Raw genomic sequence first — 18,021 nt, forward strand, 5'->3', positions numbered from 1 at the left:
CCATTTAAGGGACATATACTGCAAAAGATGATTATAAGAGATCACACCGAAAAGAAAAGCAAACACCTCAGAGCTTGGCAGTCTGCAGTAAACAGTCTCATCTGCCAGTTCCTCACTGGCATGAGTAGCTAATTGTAGCTTTTTCTGTTTGTAGGAAAAGCAGGGTTGGGAGACCTGCTCTTCCTGGGAGGACTGACATTCAGCAGCGTAAGCTCAGCTCTGCCTGTTAAGAAAAGTCTTGTTGTGTAGTTTGCTGTTTCTCAAATTAATTTCTCAGGGTAGCCCAGAGAAAACCATTACAGTACTTCAGGCTGGAGAGGTGATCAGATTCAGCCTGCAAGCCAGTTTAATGGGACTGTTTGGTTACTAAATGATGTGTCCCTGGAACCACTGTGGCAAGCCTACACTGGCAGTAATTGGTGGCTTCATGTAGCATGGTGTAATTCAGCCTCATGGGCCTAGGCCTTGTGCCTGCAGTCATCTCTAAGGGCTTGCCAAGCTCCTTTGCATGACTTAGAAAGCCCTGAAGCACAAACACTGATTGCTGCTTCTAACCAGTTTTCACTTAGGAGCAGGTGAGTCAGCAAGGGCTGATTCTAGATCTAATTGGGCTTTAAAACTCTTTATTTACAACTTGACCAGTCACGTTAGGTCACTTAAAAGTTGTGACTCCCTACTAAGAACAAATCTGGCTAAAAATAAAAAGTAAACCAAGACAAAATATGTTGGGGGAATATGAGACAACAATACTTAATTTTTTTGTTACCAGCCAGATCGCTGGAATTACTGGGGCAATCTATTGGAAAAAAACAGGTAGAACTTCAGTACATGAACTTCCAGCTATAGCAGATAGCAACAAGAAGTGAAAGAATAATCAAAAAGCTCTTTTGTTAAGGCAGAAAATAGCCAGCATTGAAGAGTAACTTATGGTTAAATGCATATACATAAATTCAAATAAACTACAAGGAAATAGCAAGTCAACAGGGTTAACTTGACTTTTTTCCCCTTTAAAAAGCTATGGTTGCTTTAGGCAGTGAAGCAGTGGATGAGGGCTCTGTTTGAGTACATGCTTTACATCAGAAGGTAAACCTCAGCTGCACTCAAGAGCTATGCAGACCATGCATCCATATTTAACCAAAAGAAGGATATATTCTCTGAGGCAGTTTAACTCAGAACTGAGGGTCATAAAGCGTCAGGGTAATTTTCCTCTCGTTTAGCTCAGCAGGAGGCCCCCTAGTGACAAAGGACAACCCAGAATTTACCCAAGCCCTTTCCAGGCACTTGTAGAAAAATCACATTCTATTGTCTTTGTCTACACACAGATAGGTTTGGGAAATAAATAACTTGAAAGGTGAAGAAACAGGGCAGACACCAAACATTCCCCTGCAAGATAAGAATTGGTACAGCAGGCATGCAGGGTATGGATTAGTCTTTTGCCACGTGTGGCTTCGCTACACATACTCATTGTTTATGTAAAAACCCAGTTATTTGCTAAACCAAGTTGAGTAGTGCAGCTGAAATAAATACCAGTTTGGTTTAATACCATTACCTTACTGAAAAGTAAGTTCACACGCCAGCATATTAAAACAGAGGGAATGAGAGAACAGCCCCTAATCATAAGCTGATTGTTCTACACTGCTAAGAAACAGCTGTGCCTTGGAATAGGCATTGGGTGTCAAACCCAAGGCAGGACATCTCCAGGGACTGGCTGAACATAGTTTAGTAGAACAGTTGCCCTGCACACGTTGTCAAGGCACCTCAACAACAGTAGGGAAGACCAGCAGAGAAAGAAATAATCTTCAGTCATACTCCAGCAGCATCACAATTTCAAATGCTTATATCACAATTTCAAATGCTTATTGCTGTAAATAAACAATTTGAATACTATTTCAAGTCTCACTTCAGAACAGCTCCGCCCAGAAATGATACCCTGAAGTCCTACAGAGAAAGTAATCCTTGTGCAACACTGCTTTGTTCCTGGGTTAAGACAGCTGGGGGATTGGATAAATTCAGGAACTGTAACTCTGTTTAAATGCCATATTTAAATTCCATCCCAAAAGTGATTTGAGTTAAAGAAGGTTGAGAACACTAAACAAAACATGAAAATGCTGAAGTTTACTAGGAGAAGGATAGTAATATAAATGAAGAAAAGCAGTAGTGATACTCTTAGACTCGAACTTTGGGCACAGAATTAGGGGAATATTTATCCCAACACATGTATGTGTAGTTGATCTGTTAGGAGATCAATTTTATGCTTGTCTTCCTTTCAGACCAATACATTAGTGCTGTTTTTCAGCAGGAAAAAGCCATATAGAGTATGTTCCTATTGTGCTCTATGCCTCTGCAAATATCCACAGCTGAGGACTATCTAGGAGGCCAGACTGAGGACTGCTCAGAACAGCAGCTGCCTTGGTGTTCAAAGCAGTATTTACAATCACATGCATCTCCACTAAGAAGAAAGGTTGACTGCACACAAGGTACATGCATTATGTCATGAGACATGATGGTATTAAGCTGCTCACACCCTAAAAGGCTTAAATTAAGAATGCAAATGCTTCTTCTTTCAAAGCAGTTCAAACAGCAAGCTATGATGCATTCCATGTAAACCAAACAATGACTGCAAGTTAAGAGCTCTTTAATTACAGAAAAATAAGTCTTTAATTTCATATCAGATATCATTTTAGACTAGCAATTTCAGTATGACAGTCCATGAAAAACAAATGCATACACTATGGAAGTTAAGAGCTCTCAGTGAAGTCACCATAACATAGAAAGTTGTAGATGAACAAAGCTTCCTATCTGGTTGAACTTCAGCAGCCATCATTGCACACAGGTAAGTTCCTTTAAAAGGTTTGGTTTAAAATTAGAGTTCATTTAAATGACTGGAGGGAAAGGCACTTAGTATTGCAGTTTCCAGAACATGATCTGTTTGTCTTCCCCTCCTGTAATAACACTGCTGCACTGTTCATTCATCCACATGGATGTTACAGCACCTGGGAAAAAACAAACAAACAAACAAGTAAATTCAAATGCAAATGAGTGTGGTACTCAAGATGACAGAACAGATTTTCAAGAGAGTTTAGCATAATGTGATCATTGGATTACACTGACACCATATATGCTAAGAGGAATTCTAGTAGGCTTCTAGGTAGCTGCTCTTATTCACAGTAATGATCCCATGCTCCATTGCCTCAGCTGACTTTTGGTGCTAGAGGGACAACCTCTTTGCAGTGTAGAATGCAGGTGGCAACTAAAGGAAGCATTCATGGAGAATGACTTTTACTCTGCCATTTGGAATTTTCTTGTTAAAGTGTATTCACATTTTGTAGCACATGCCTTAGGAACGCATTTCTGAAAATTCCCCAACTGCAGAACAGTCTCTCCACAGGTCAAATTCTAGAGTCCAAACTTATAGTAGGGAAGTTTGAAACAGCTGTTCTTAGTTAAATAGCCTTAAAAACTTAACGGAGTAAAACTGAGGTAGTTTTTCTCCCTCACATATCCTGGTTGCTGATCTACTGACACTATATAGATACATTTAATCAGCCTTTAAATCCCCATCCCAAACAAGTTCTCTGGTAAACTTTACTTAACTTCTGTTAGACTCAGCTGGACAGACTATGACAAAGTAGTCTATACTATATATAGCCTATACAATATTTGAGGGCTACAAGGTAGAAAAATGTTGACTTTTGCAAAGTGTGAATTAGAAAAATTGCAAGTAATTTCCCTTTGGTCAGTCTTGTAAGCAGCAATATTCTTCTATTGTCATTAGATTTCCTCGGAGGCTCACATGGACCTACTTTTAATTCTGGTGTTTCAGGTAAAGCTGACATCAGGAAAAACCTGCTGACTGAGCAGGTGACCCAAGTTTTTCAGTACCACAAGAGCTGGAAAATAAGAATCTTGCATTCAGTTTGAGAATGGGAATAATTCAGGCATACCTGTATGCCCTTTGATTCTTTCAATAACTTTTCCTCCAAGAAGATCCCAAATCAGTAATTCACCAGATTGAGATCCTGATAAAATGGTATTTCCATCCCATTTGAAGCACCTGCAAGCAAGTCTGAAATTAGTTCATGTCAAGCTTTTGCATAATGGCAGCCAAACATTTCCAATCTAGGTCAAAAAAGAATTGAAAATAGAGATACTAAACCAAAGGAAACTACCTTTCAACACAGTCTTTCTGGAAAGATTATTCCTAAATTATTTTAAAGAATCATGGCCCAAACTTGCTTTTCTGATTGCCCTAGACCCAGCCAGGCCTTCTCCTGGCAGACGATGAAACATAATCCCATAACAGAAGTCAGCTACACATGTGTGTGGTATCTGAGAGCTCTCTCATGAGCTATCACTTTCACTTCTACCACTTCATATTCCTGAAACAATCATTCGACCTGCAAAGATGACTTTCAGGTAAATAACTAGTGAAAATATATCTGTGAACATGCATATGTATTTATGTATTCCCACACAAAAAATGAACTAGTGTATTCCAGGTATAGCTGCTATATTTTTACTCCAGTAACTGAGTAAGCATTCCATCTGTTTATCTGATAAACCATAAATAATTATATACTTCTCAGCTGGTGGAAAAATGTGATCGGTCTTTGATTTTAATAGCCACTCTTTTCTTGAGATTATTTAAATAAAAAGGAAATATTAAAATAAACCTCCCAAAACAAAACCAAAAAATCAGTACTAGTGGCAGAGATGATTCAAGTAAGAAAATTGTCACCATGTTTTAGTGCTCAGCTGATGGAAGAGCTAGTTAGTTACAGCTCTCATCATCCTTAAGGGACATTAAAGTTGTTGAAAAACAGTTTGGAAAGCTTGATCGTAATGCACATGACAAGCTAAAATGTCAGCCTTTGCACTCTAAAAACTGATTCAATAAAACTGAGTTCCTGGTATTACTGCCCTTTCCACTGTACTGTCACCAACCATCCCCACACAGCTCCATGACCTGCATGTTCTCAGCATTACCTCTGTGGCTCTTCAGCGGTCACAGAAGATATGAGCATTCCAGTTTGTACATCTATTACTTTAAAACAACAGTCCTCTCCTGTGCTCAGTAGATGTCTGCTGTCTGTACAGAAGAAGAAAGCAAACAAAAAGAAACAACAACAAAAAAAGGCATGTTCAGATATTCAGTTCTAGTTACCAAAGCACTCTGCAATCAGCATGTTGGATGTGACATGGCCTGACCTACTTATCTATAAATAATTTACTGGAAATTAGGTCTCTCAGCAAGCAAAGATAAACAAGATTGGTTTAGAGTCTAGACCACTGGTCTGCAGCCTACTATGGCCTTGTGTACAATTAAATTCTTTACAGTGGAGATGTGACAAAAACATCTCACCATCCCCCTTAAAGGAGCAATTCCAATAAGAAAAATATATTACATGGTATCAGGAATAAGATTCTCTTTGAAACTCCCAATAGTGCATATTAAAAACTGAAATCCAACATACCAGGACTAAAAGCAGCATGAAATACAGTCCCAGAATGACATGGCAACTGGTGCAACACTGTTGCTGTAGTAACATCCCAAACACTAATGGTGCCCTCTTTGGTTCCAGATGCCAGCATGGTATTCGCAGCATTAAGGTCAATTGTATTCACCTAGGAAGTTAGACATCCCATGATTTTTCCTATTCTTTCAAGTGAGCCATCTTGAGACAGGTTTTAAACATACACAAAACAAGTCCATTACCCCCGAGATGGTATTTTATTTACGAAAAACTGTGAATTTAATTCTCAACACCCTTAATTAATACAAGTATGAAAAATCAAACTATAAAAAGAAAAAATAGGTTACGTTGAAGATATTTTAAAAAGCTTTTGCTCTGCAGAATCAGAAAGGCTAAGTGACATTTCAGATTACTTTTAGTACCAATACTTTCCACCTAAATACTAGACTCTACCCTTAAGGGTAAAACTTTTCACTTTTAAGAAACTTCCTACCCATCAGTTGTTTTCGATTCTTCTGCATTCAGTTCTTAAATGTTACGAGAACTATTTCAGTATTTGCCAACACTGTGACTTGTTAAAAAACTAACTCCTCAGACAGTTTAGAACACAGTAATTCTAAGTATCTTACTAGAGTGGCATTAGAGGCTATAAACAACAGTATGCAGTTACATATTTATGATTCATTGCACACAATGTGTTTATATATTTACAGTGAAATTCACTAAGATATTTGATAGCACGATAAACAACTCAGGAATTCTTTTTTATTTGCTTGCCTTACATTAAGAGGAAGCTGTAATAATCAAAACACTTGAAAAAAATTAGTCTGTTTTCAAAACCAAAGAAGCAAACAAAAACCACACAATCCTTCCTGCCCTCATAGGAATTCTGTGCATACAAGCTGAGCAAGAGAAATTAAGAAACCACTGTTTACAGTGGTGCTTCAGTCCCCAGAAGTGGATCTTTCAACCCAGGAAGCACTGGTGCAGGACCCATCAGACAATGAAAACCCCCAAACAAAACAAAAAGCCCCTACACACATGTCCCAAAATACACCACTCAGCCCCTGACCCAATTCTGGTGCTTTACCACTAGATTATGATTTTAATGACCAATTAGTTTTCTTATTCTGAGATACTGCATCAACATACTTACACTAACATCATGTTCTAACTCAGCAAGCAATTCAAAGTGGTGTTTTTTATTGCTCAAGGTCTCTCCAGGAACACAGTGCCACACCTACAACACAGATAGTTAAGATTGCTCAGGGAAGCAGTAGTATAACCCCAGATGAGTTCCTCCAGTGCTGAACTCTCACGTTACAAGGAGGGCTGCTTGTGTTCATTGTGGGCCTTGCCTACATGGCAGAATACAGCAAGAAATTGCACCTGAACTCATTTAGCCATAGCAGAATCACGTACTAAACACAACTCTGCTGACTCCAAGGAGCCTACAGAACCTATCTAAGAATGGGTATGTCACTGCACTGAATATGTACTTTAAAAAAATCATACACAGAATGCTTTGGGAAACTATTTCCTGTCTCTAGCTCCTGAATTACCTTTCCACCTAACTGTGGGCATGCTCTTTAGATTAGCAAGTTTCTGGTCCTCTTAGCTGAAGAACACAAAGTACAAAATTATTAAACATTTTAAAAGGTCTATTGCACCCAGGAAACAGAATGTGGTACCAAAGTCACAGAACATTCCAGTTCCTCCAACAAATACAATTTGTCTTCAGAACTCTCATTTTTTATAGTAAGTTACAATGAATGAAATTTTTTGAAAAATAACACTAGCTTTGAAAACAGTTGAGCTAAAGCTAAATGAAGAATAAACTCTAGAAATAAACTTACTGTTACATTGGCTAGGTTATTACTCTAGTTCCACAGGTACATCCACCCCAAAGCACTTGGCTGGCTGAATACTACAAAGTGCTGTCTATAAATAGTTATGCAACTGTAACAAACCAATCTACAAACCTTCACAGTGGAGTCCCAAGATGCAGAATATAAGCGCCCATCACGCCAACAGATCTTACTGACTGCATCATCATGGCCCATTAGGATGTCTTGCTGTCTTCCAAATGCAATTGAATAAAAATATCTAACAGGAAAAGGTTATAAAAGCATTACATTTTCATAAAACTTAAGTGGTTTTTTTCTAAATAAAGTAACTTTGTTTCTGTAGTTTCTACCAGAAATCTAGTGGGGAAAAAATAGAATTCCAGACACTGTGTTTTAACAATGAATTTCTGTATCATTACCTAAAACCATAAACATAGCAACCAAGGCACTTTATAATTCAATAAAGTCAATAGGAAATAAATACACACATATGATTGTCCCATGAAGAACTTATGACAGTGGTGTCTCCTGGTAAGATTAAACAAGATGATAAAGCCTGTAAGAAAAAAAAAAAAAAAAATAGTGTTCAATTTCTTACTCCAAATCAAACAGGCGTACATTATTATGCTTTTGGAGAACAAGAAGCATTTTAATCTTCAATAAACGTAATATGCAGATGTTATATGAACACTAATCAAGAAAAACCTTAGAGTTTGCACGCTGAACAGCAAGAATACCTAATCTCTGTTAAATAAAGGTAGCAGAGACATTCAGAAATACATGCAGAACTAATAGATCTTTCCAAAGAAGCTGGTATTTCAAGGACATGGTATGTAATTCCTCACTCAGAAGTAACTGGGTCAGCTCTTCATCTTATAAACTGCTGTCAATTCTAGACACAAATAGCTAACATAAACTAAAAATGCAGATTTCTTTTGATGTTTGTCTTCCATCAAAGGTACTTATCAGCTCAGCTCTTTCAAAGAACAAATGTAACTGTCTAATTCCTACTACTCTCAATAAGAAACATTATTTACATATACCGGCTCAGTTACATTACCATTACTGGAAATGGCAAGGAAAAAAACCCAACAATCAGCCCAGTGCTTCTACCTGGTATCATTACTGGTCATGTTTTAGGTCTATTTGAAAAACAGTAAGCTGCTGTGCTGTAAGGGCTACTCCTAGCATTGCTGTAAGTGTTTAGACCAGCACTAAAACTAGAGAGGAAGAGTATACAAGGCCTCCTCATAAAAACCAGACATTTGTCTTAGGGGTCAAAGAGCAAACTTTTCACAGTGCCAAAAGGCAAAGTTTCCCTTTGCTGAAGCATTAGGAATTGGTATGTCTAGATTCACCTGCTAGTGTGTCCCACGGGAAACCATAGGATCTTGATCCTACAATTTACTTGGGGACCAGTCAGAGCATGCTATGGATTTTGTTTGGGCAACACATTTGCCATTCGTGTTCCCCCTAAAGATGATGGTACAGAGAAAACTGATGTATCTTTGTTTTTGCCACAACAGAAGACTCTGAAAATGACAGTTGGGATTGTGTCTCTATGACCCCAGTCTGGCCACAGTGCTCAAGCACAGAAAATCAAATTCAGAATTCCCTTCCCAGTTCTATTAGGAGCAGGGGGAAAATGTTGTTCAGAAGTTGCTAAGATCACTGCTCATGAAGGAAGGATGGCTCAGATTCACCCAGCACAGATTCTTCTCCCTGTGCTTGGTTTTCCTTTGCTAGCTGACTCACAGCCTTCCAACACTTGCAGTAAGGCAATGTTGGATGTGAGCACGTGGGTGGAATTTAAGCTTTGCAATTCTGGTCCCAGTGGCAGTTCAAGGCTGCTCAGGAAGACATCTCTGCTCATGCCAGACTATCTTTGTCTACCACAAGCCCTTTTCCTGGATAGCAGGACAACTCAGAGCAGAGCCAGAGTAACCATTTAATGCTCCTTCCCCATGGCTGCAGAATATGCTCTGTCTCTCTGGTGGCTTGCCAGAATCTTAATTCACTCTGCTAAATTATTCACACACAAGACAACTGAGTAGGCAGGAAAAAGAAAAGAGGCATTGATGGATGCTAAGAGCCATCTCTCTAAGCAGCTTTCATAAGATTCCCAATTATCTAATTTTTATTTTGACCGCAACTTACCATGTTTGAAAAGGACACACTTCTCTGGATGGTTTTGGATTCTTTGGAAAACATCTTCAAAGTTGAATCTGGGGATAAGGGACAAAATAGAAGATAAAAGGACTATTTTATATTCTAGAAGCTAATAATTTTGCTCCTGCTTGAACATTGTACTGTGATAAGCAGATACTGGTTTCTCATAGTCTTTGAGAAACTCTTTATAAAGCTTGTGACTTGGGCCTGAACTACCCTGTTTTGTACCAGTTACAGATGACCCCATGCTCATCAAATTTTAAGAGAATTCTGGTATCTAAATGGAAAAACTTCCATTATTATTATTACTGATATTATCTCCCAAGCCTAGATAATATTGAAATGCTTGAGTCAAAATCATCTAAGACTGAACAGATTCATATACTTAAGTTATTTAATTACAGTAGATATATATTTTAGTTCCATGCCACTTCGTTAAAACAAAAAAAATTAACCTGCATTTACACTGCATTTTGAGGTAAATACCTGTGCAATACTTACCTTGGGATGTAGTGAAAACAGAAGACCCATTGCAAGTGACTGCTATTCCAGTAATTGCCCTGTTTAATATAAGTAAGCTCGTGAGTGACTTCATAGGTTTTGGAACTTGACCACCAGACTGTAAATAGACTACAGCTGAAATATCTTTTTTGATCTCTGTAAAACCTAAGACATTCAAGGAGATTAAAAACACTACAGCAGTGTGTTATATGCCTAGATATAAAAATGTACCTTGACACAATATGGGAAATAACAGGACAGAATCCCCAAAGTGTTCTGTAAGAACTACACCCTCATCAGAAGGGACTTGTTCATGTGAGAGGATAAATGGTTTCACATTCAGTCTTTCCAGTTTTGGATTAGCTAAAAATAGTCAGGACTTGCCTACAAGCACACACTGAATACCTGAAGTGTCAGGAATCGGAACTTGCACATCTTTTCTCCTTAAATTTGACATTGGCAAAGTCACTATAAGTAGAAATTTAAACAAAGCTTATGTCAGGGAATTAGGAGGCACAGAGCATCCTGCACACCCAAAGTTCTGTTACACAGCTTTGTGTCTCATTTTGTTCCCAGAAGTCTTCAGAAAAAAAAAGAAATAAAAATAATCAGAAGCCGAAATTTAAGTCTCTTTTCAGGATCAGGATTTCTCTAATGCTAGCAATCTGGTAACAGATTTCTCACTACAAATATTACCTTGTTTTAGGGACATGATAATGGTTTCCTAGATTGGATTACAGACACCAAGAAAGTAACTGGATTCAAGGTAGTAAGAAATCCTCCAACCAGCCCAGTCACTAGGACTCGAGATGAAGCCAAAGGAAAACCTGTTCTTTGAAAAGCAGCTGACACTGCTCTTCATTAGGTATTTTCAAAGTTCACCTGAAGTGCCCCTAGTGACTCTTGACTCCCTAGGAATCCATCAGAACAGTAGTCTGGTACCTGGATTAACTGAAAACCTATAGCTGGAGACTTGGCAAACTGCTCACGCAGCAGCAGCTTGAGGTGTACAGTAGAACAACTTAAGTGTTTAATCTTTCAAGTCAGATGGGATGACTTGATGTCCTCCCAGCATTATGAAAAAAAATAAACGGAGGTGTTTATCTGGCTGCTGGTATCAGTTTTAGAGAAGAGTAATCAATACCTGCTTCAGGTACTAAAATGATAATGAACTTAGTTCTAGATCTGTATAAGGAACAACAGCAAAAATCAAGCTGACAAATACCTTCACCAGATTGATATCCCATCATATACTCAAATTCATCTGGCATACTCAAATCACTAAGTCATCTCACAAAGAAAACCCTAACCCATCATTCAGACTGATACACAGATGCCCCCCCAATTCAGTGGAAGAATTTTGACTGAAAAGAATAGTACCTACTCTTTGTGAATTTTATATTGCTCATCTAATTTTAGTTTGGCAATATTGTTCCAGGCAAGTGTTATACTTTCTTCTGTCAAATCTTCAAATGATTCTTCGTTTGGAGAAACTGCAATAAAATGTCACAATAAAGTTTCATCAAAATAGGAAAAAAAAAGACATATTTCAAATACTTAGGTAGCTGAGATAAATATGAAAGTACATAAATCATGCAGAGCTTCAGGAATAAGACCCTTAGGCTAATGCAGAGAGTGACAAACCACTAACTTTTTTTCCCAAATCTCTTTCTGAATTTGCATAGGCTTGCACAGTCAAAAATAGGAGTTTTCTCCACAAATTAGTGCTTCTAAACAGCAGACTTTACAGAATGTAATTCCAAAATGGAAAACAAACAAATGAAAAAGCAAACCTAAAAACTCTGCAACAATATTTTGATGTCCTTTGAAATGTCAAGGGCTTTCCAAATGGAAAACAACTAGAAAAGCCATTTACTGCCACAATACAGTATATGATTTTATTATTCTATTGCACTCTGTTAAGAGTGTCATGACTTCATTTCACTGCGCTGTTACAAAAGTTAAGGGATGAAAAATGCAACAAAATTGAGATAATTAGATGGTCGATTATTATAAAAAGGTCAAACCCAAGAGAAACAGTTGATCTGTGAATTAATGACTTAGGCAGCAAACCACCACATCTATATAACATGTATGACTTTTATTATCACCACATGCAACTTTCAAAGACACTCTTGCCATCTGCATGTTACAGGCTGTCATGCTAAATAGCACTCATTGTCACAAAATTAAAGCCATCAAATGGTAAGTGAATTGAAGACAACCAAACGAGAAAAACCTTTTCAAGTGATACCTGGGCTGAATCTTCAGCCCTATTTATAGTTAGATCACTACATACATTATGAAGACAATAGCATCTTAGTTTCAGAGAAATAGTATAAGTTCTGTCTTGAACAGAAGCCTGTGAGGGCATTACAGTCCTTTTCCTGAAGAAAGTTATGCAATCAACTTTGTCCCTACAGTATGTAGGGAAGAAAAAAAAATGGTTTCAGATTTTCATTCAAGTCAAGGAAAAGGGAAAAAAATTCAAATGCTTAATTTAAGTTCTTAGGGTTTACTTTGATCAAGCCAATTAACTGCTTATCCCTAAGACATTCCTGTTAAAAACCTGAACAAATCTTTACATCATTTAGAATGCCTGCAGATATGGTCATTGACAGTGCTGTCACATCAGCTTGAATTTTAAGTGTCAGGAAGGCCACGGATGATAGGCCTCCCACAGCTTCACAAGCGGAGGTTGAACAGTCCCAGAGGAGACCACTGGAACAGAAAGCAAAATACAGGGCAATATCTGTGTTTTCAAATTTGAAACTGGTCTCCTCTGTTTTTCTTTAAGATTTAGTTCATGGATTTATCTTGAGTTGGCTTACAGAGAAAGTAGCCAAGAGAGTTGTTTAATGAGATCCTGTGGGAGAAAGATACTACTCAAAATTACAAATCCTTTACATTGTCAGTTTATCTATTAAACATTTACCTGGAGACTCAGCTACGGAAATGCTGTGACTAGATGTTCGAGACAAGCTTTTCAATTTCGGAATTATCCTTTGAGGATGAGGGGTTGTAAACAACTGTTTTGGCGTCTGTCCAAACTCCAGGATTTGTGTCAGCAGAGCTACTTTTTCATTGGGGTCCATAATACTTTACAAGGCAAGATATATAATTAGGCCAAGGAGGCAAGCACTTTTTTTCCCCTCCCCTTCCCCAAAAGCATGGGCCTCCATGTGCAGTTACTATAGCACTACAGACCATCACACATTCTTATAAAACTGATTTACAATCATATAATAGCTTCATAATTCTGTTTATGTAAAATGACAATATTGTCAACAACTGAAAAAATGAAGCAATTCCACAAAAGCCAGACTGAAGAAATTTTCAAGTAACAATCTTTCTATGCAAGCTAAAACTGAGAACATGGTGCTGGTTCTCTGCATATTTGGCAGTACAAAATGGAAGAGCAACACCATTCATGTAGAGAGCCCTTTTACAGCCAGCAGAGAACTTGGAGAGATACTGAGAAACTTAGCTAATTGCTTTAAAAAAAATTCAGATTCTTGTTAATTACCTGTTTAAATCCACTCCTCCTTCATAAGTTAATGGGTGAAACACTGGAAAAAAAAGTTTGTTTGTACAATGTAGATATACAAGGCCCATTTTATTTGTCTTTCTATACACAAAGCTGCATTTTTTACTCAAAACTAAGCTATTTCAACAGGCATTAGAGTTTGAGGTCTTACATTTTAATCCTGGGGTAATTTTTTACCTGAAAAAAGTTTAGGATTTCTAAGAGACTTTCAGAAAGTTTCAGAAGAAATCCATACCTTCATAAAAGAAGGATCACTTATTTAAGCTTCATTAAATACCTGAATAAATAAATAAATAAATAACCAAGCAAGCACAGTTGCATAACTGGATCTCTGGTTAATTTTTAGGCAGGAAACAGAAATAAAAAGTGATCAGAAAGGTCTGTGTATTCTCCTTTCCAGGTGAATTGCCATGACGCAAATGACTTTAGAGCCTCCGCATAAGAATATTTACTTTGATATAAGTTCATTCATACACAGATCCCTTCCACCTTCCTTATCTACTTAAGTGTCTGCAATTCATTATGTTAATAAAAATCCATACTGCAACGGAAGCAGCACTTTATGCATAAAAAGTGCTCTCATTACCTCATTGCTCTCATTTTACCTCTCTTTTGAGAGGTAAAAATATAGGTGCAATAATTTATATGCTGATTTACTGTATTTAAAATCTATGGTACATTGTAATTGACACATGCTCACAGCATGACTGGATGCCAAACCCTGCAATTCTAAAATATACAAAATCATACATTAAGGACATGTGGAGAATATACACTAAGAAGAAATGAACAATGGGGGGAAACCAAAACCCCCCAAACCAAACAGCAAAAAAACCCACAACAAAACAAATCACACCATCTTACCCTGTAAGAAAAAGTACTGAGTACCAAAATGAGGAGCTGCTTATTCCTACCCTCACCACTGTTGTAAGAAGGTTTCCTTTCTAAACTTATTCTATCTTGTTAAATGCAAACTATCTCAACATTATCTGTTACTTGTAGTTCTTCAAAAAGATCATGGCTTCTGGAATAAACGTCCTCAAAAATCTGATCTACTGTTTTTTTTTTTTTCCAAGAGGGCATTTCCTTATTGGGTAGTAACATACACAGCTAAAATATCAGACTTCTGAATAAGTTAATCATTGGTAATACTATTAGGTGTAAATAAATGCATCTACAGAGCAGGAACATATCATCCCCCTTTGCAAGGGCCCACAGTGGCTAGATACATGTTAAGAGTACGGCTGCAAACACTGACACTTCCCACATGCAGTAGTATATATATGTATACCAAGACAAAACAACACACACTTTTTCCTTAATTCTTGCTCCTAAAGACCTGGAGCCCATTAGCCCATTCTCTCCCTCGCCAATTCTTTCAGGAGGAGGGGGAAAACTGCATTGAAATTATCTCACTGAAATTACAGTGGGAGAAAATTAAATACATGTTTATGTGGAGACCCTGCAGATGCCCATTTTTAATTGGGAAACACTAATTCCATACCATACTGCTACACTGTGATGTGCAAGCAATTACCAGCAAAGGTACAGAATCATCTTGTACACCCTCTGAAGCACATCTTCAAAGATGCAAATCACCATGAAGGCAATACTACAAGGTAAGTCACTATTTCCAGTAAGGATCAAGCTTTCAAAGCACAGTTATGAACACTCAAAATAAGTATTACAGATATGCTGTGATTTACCATTCCTGCCTAATTGAAGCATCCCCCTTTTTTTTCCTAGCTCTATAAATGTGTATTTACCATTGTGAGCTGCAACTGCTTCACTTCCTTTCTGCTTGTAGCCAAATATGATGTCAATCCATTCATGAAGATGTTCTGATACATATGGACTTTCTAAAGCCTCTTGGCTCTTCTGAAGAAAGTCATCAGGACCTGACAAGAGAAAGGTTAATTAAAGGAGAAAATATCCCATTCAGTATTGGTATCTCTCTCTCTTCCTCCTTTTCCAAACGTCAACCAAAACATCTGCCACTAAACCTCAAATTTTTATAAAAATTAAAAGCACCTGTTAATTATGTCAATGCTTTAAGGAAAGAATTCATTTAGAAGAATGGACATTTTTGAGGAAGAATCACAATTCCAGCAATCTTGAATTAATTAATAATACAAGCAGTTTGGCTATTATTACCTGATGCCCAAGGTGGAAGCTCCACATCTTCAACCATCTTTCCACCCTGCCTTTTTCCCAAGTCCAACTTCAAACTGTTTACTAGAAAACTAGAGTCATTTTCATAAAATTCTGGAATCAACTGGAAGTTAAAAAAAAAAAACAAATACAATGAAGTTTTGACATTAGCTTAGTTTTCATCACTTACACAGATCATTCAGTGGAAAGAAAGTTATTGAAGTTCATATGTCAAGCCCTAAAGTTGGGCAGTAATTTTCCAACAAGACAGTTCTCTGAGCTAAATTGCTAAATTCAGAGTGGCACACATATTTTTAACAAGTAATGTGTGACATATACATAAAACCTATGAGTATCTTTAGAACTCTCATTGCATAGTTACCATGTCATTTTAAAGACATCAAGTAAGCATCAAGACTAAAATCTAGAATAAAACTAAAATTATGACAGAAGTTTCAGAGGTTAAATCAATTATTTAAACACCATCACATCTAACCATTAACTGTAGACTATTTTTAAAAAAAATCACTGTATTAAATAATGTTCCTTTAAAAAAGGAGTTTAACAATAATTACTATGTGACAGTTCATTATTCTCAACATATTCTAAAAGTTATGGTTTCTTAAGGCTTAAAACCCCAAGACACTACTTCTACAGTTTAACTTCTCCAGATGCAGTCTTGCAATACAGCCAAATCTTTATAAGATTCCAGCAGACAATACATAAAATTGCATCTTTTCAGGCTTAATCCACACTCTGGCAATTTCCATTTATTTCCAATAACATTCACAGTGATACTTCTGTTAAACGAAAAGTTAGAAAGCAGGTACAGACAAGCAATCGTTGAATTAGAGTTGATACAGGATTAACGCCATTAATAAAGGATTCATAAAATGCAGTCAGCAGCCTTAAAAAAACCTCAAAAAACCAAACACAACTGAAAAGCACAAACAACAACAAAAAACAACCTAACAAACTCCAATGAAACATTCTTAAATCAACAGTAGATGAGAAAGCTAAGCAGAAATGAGAAGATTTGAGTAATTTTCCAGCCATTTACCTCTTTGAAATCCGTTGCACCATCCAAACAGTTTTTCCAGGTTTCTGCAATACTAGATAATACAGATCAATCACACACACGTGTTAAAAAAAAATTTTAAGGCTTTGCACTCCCCATTGATGCATATTTGAAAACAAAACCAGCCTAGTTATAGACAAAATGTAAACAAACCTGTTGAACATTCTGTCAGCATGATCAAACTTTCCATTCTGCAGACAGAGCATGTATTCTGGAGCTAAGGAGAAAGAAAAACAGCATCAGCTTGCTCCAAACCATGTCTGCTTTGGAGGTAACTGTCTGCTCAGAGAGCACATAAAAGGTGTCTTACCAACTCTAACGAGATAAAACAAAACATAACCGGGAGAAGAATAATGGCTTCCATACATGAACTTGGGCTCTGGCATTTCCTGATAACGTGTCTGCAACATAGAAAGAAGAAATGTCTGTTTCAAATCAGCACTCCTGCTTTCCCTCAATACTGAACACATACACACAGTTTCTTTTTAAAGACACAGATTAGGACCACCCTCAATTTTTCTTCTAATGATAGAACAAACTCTGAAGTTCCAATAACCATGCAGCTTTAATCAGAGCAGTAAACAAATACAGCAAAATAGCTGTTGTAACTGATCATCCAGAACTATCAGGTTTTCAGGTTTTTTTTCCTCTCTCACTTTAACACATAACTGCAGTGACTCAAATTCAAAGGAGTGCAAACAAATGCTTCCTTTTTGTCTTTCACAGCGAGTAATGGAAGAACATACTGACTTCCATTAACCTGGACGATTCCTTCCTGTCTGAAGCCCCTATGCATTACTCTAAAACATATCATAATCTAAACAGAATGACTTTTACTGCAGTAGGCATGAGGCCAATAACAGTTTGAGCAAAGTCAGATCTTAGAAGGCAAACTTTATTTACTGTTACTGTAAACACAATATTGTTCATGTTCTTACCTTCCACAACCTTAGGATGCTGTGTGATTTTGAAATATTTTATGTTGTTTATCAATATATTGGAGATACTCTGGAAATATTTTTTCTAACGTTCTGTAAACTATTTTGAAATAATTAACTTTCCATAGGGGACAATGATTTTACACAAAGAATTAAAAGCCAAGAAACTGAGGATCTTCTAGGTCTCTAACTATGTGTTTAACAGGTTATGAAAGGAAAGTCTGCCCACTTCGAGAAACAGAAAAATTTGGTGCACTATTATATGCATAAGTTAGTGGTCTGACCACCATGGATCCAGACTTCCTCCCTTTGAAAT

General features: G+C 37.2%; 1 protein-coding gene across 2 annotated transcripts in view; it reads right to left on the reverse strand.

The window, feature by feature from the left end:
- Positions 1–2,618: 2,618 nt before the first annotated feature.
- Positions 2,619–18,021, reverse strand: part of NSMAF (neutral sphingomyelinase activation associated factor) — a 38,833-nt gene continuing 23,430 nt past the window's right edge. For both annotated transcript variants that reach the window (XM_085052888.1, XM_085052889.1), the window contains 17 exons: positions 17,078–17,168; positions 16,921–16,984; positions 16,750–16,801; positions 15,693–15,813; positions 15,305–15,436; positions 13,518–13,560; positions 12,927–13,090; positions 11,376–11,484; positions 9,992–10,050; positions 9,479–9,546; positions 7,810–7,877; positions 7,457–7,580; positions 6,631–6,714; positions 5,475–5,625; positions 4,987–5,089; positions 3,945–4,054; positions 2,619–2,993 (listed from right to left, as the gene is read on the reverse strand). In XM_085052888.1, coding sequence (XP_084909014.1) covers positions 2,899–2,993; positions 3,945–4,054; positions 4,987–5,089; positions 5,475–5,625; positions 6,631–6,714; positions 7,457–7,580; positions 7,810–7,877; positions 9,479–9,546; positions 9,992–10,050; positions 11,376–11,484; positions 12,927–13,090; positions 13,518–13,560; positions 15,305–15,436; positions 15,693–15,813; positions 16,750–16,801; positions 16,921–16,984; positions 17,078–17,168 — 1,638 coding nt within the window. In that variant the 3' untranslated portion in view covers positions 2,619–2,898. The remainder of the gene's footprint in view (positions 2,994–3,944; positions 4,055–4,986; positions 5,090–5,474; positions 5,626–6,630; positions 6,715–7,456; positions 7,581–7,809; positions 7,878–9,478; positions 9,547–9,991; positions 10,051–11,375; positions 11,485–12,926; positions 13,091–13,517; positions 13,561–15,304; positions 15,437–15,692; positions 15,814–16,749; positions 16,802–16,920; positions 16,985–17,077; positions 17,169–18,021) is intronic.

This window comes from Lichenostomus cassidix, chromosome 2, assembly GCF_008360975.1.
Source record: "Lichenostomus cassidix isolate B80296 chromosome 2, HeHo_3.0, whole genome shotgun sequence".
Lineage (NCBI taxonomy): Eukaryota > Metazoa > Chordata > Aves > Passeriformes > Meliphagidae > Lichenostomus > Lichenostomus cassidix.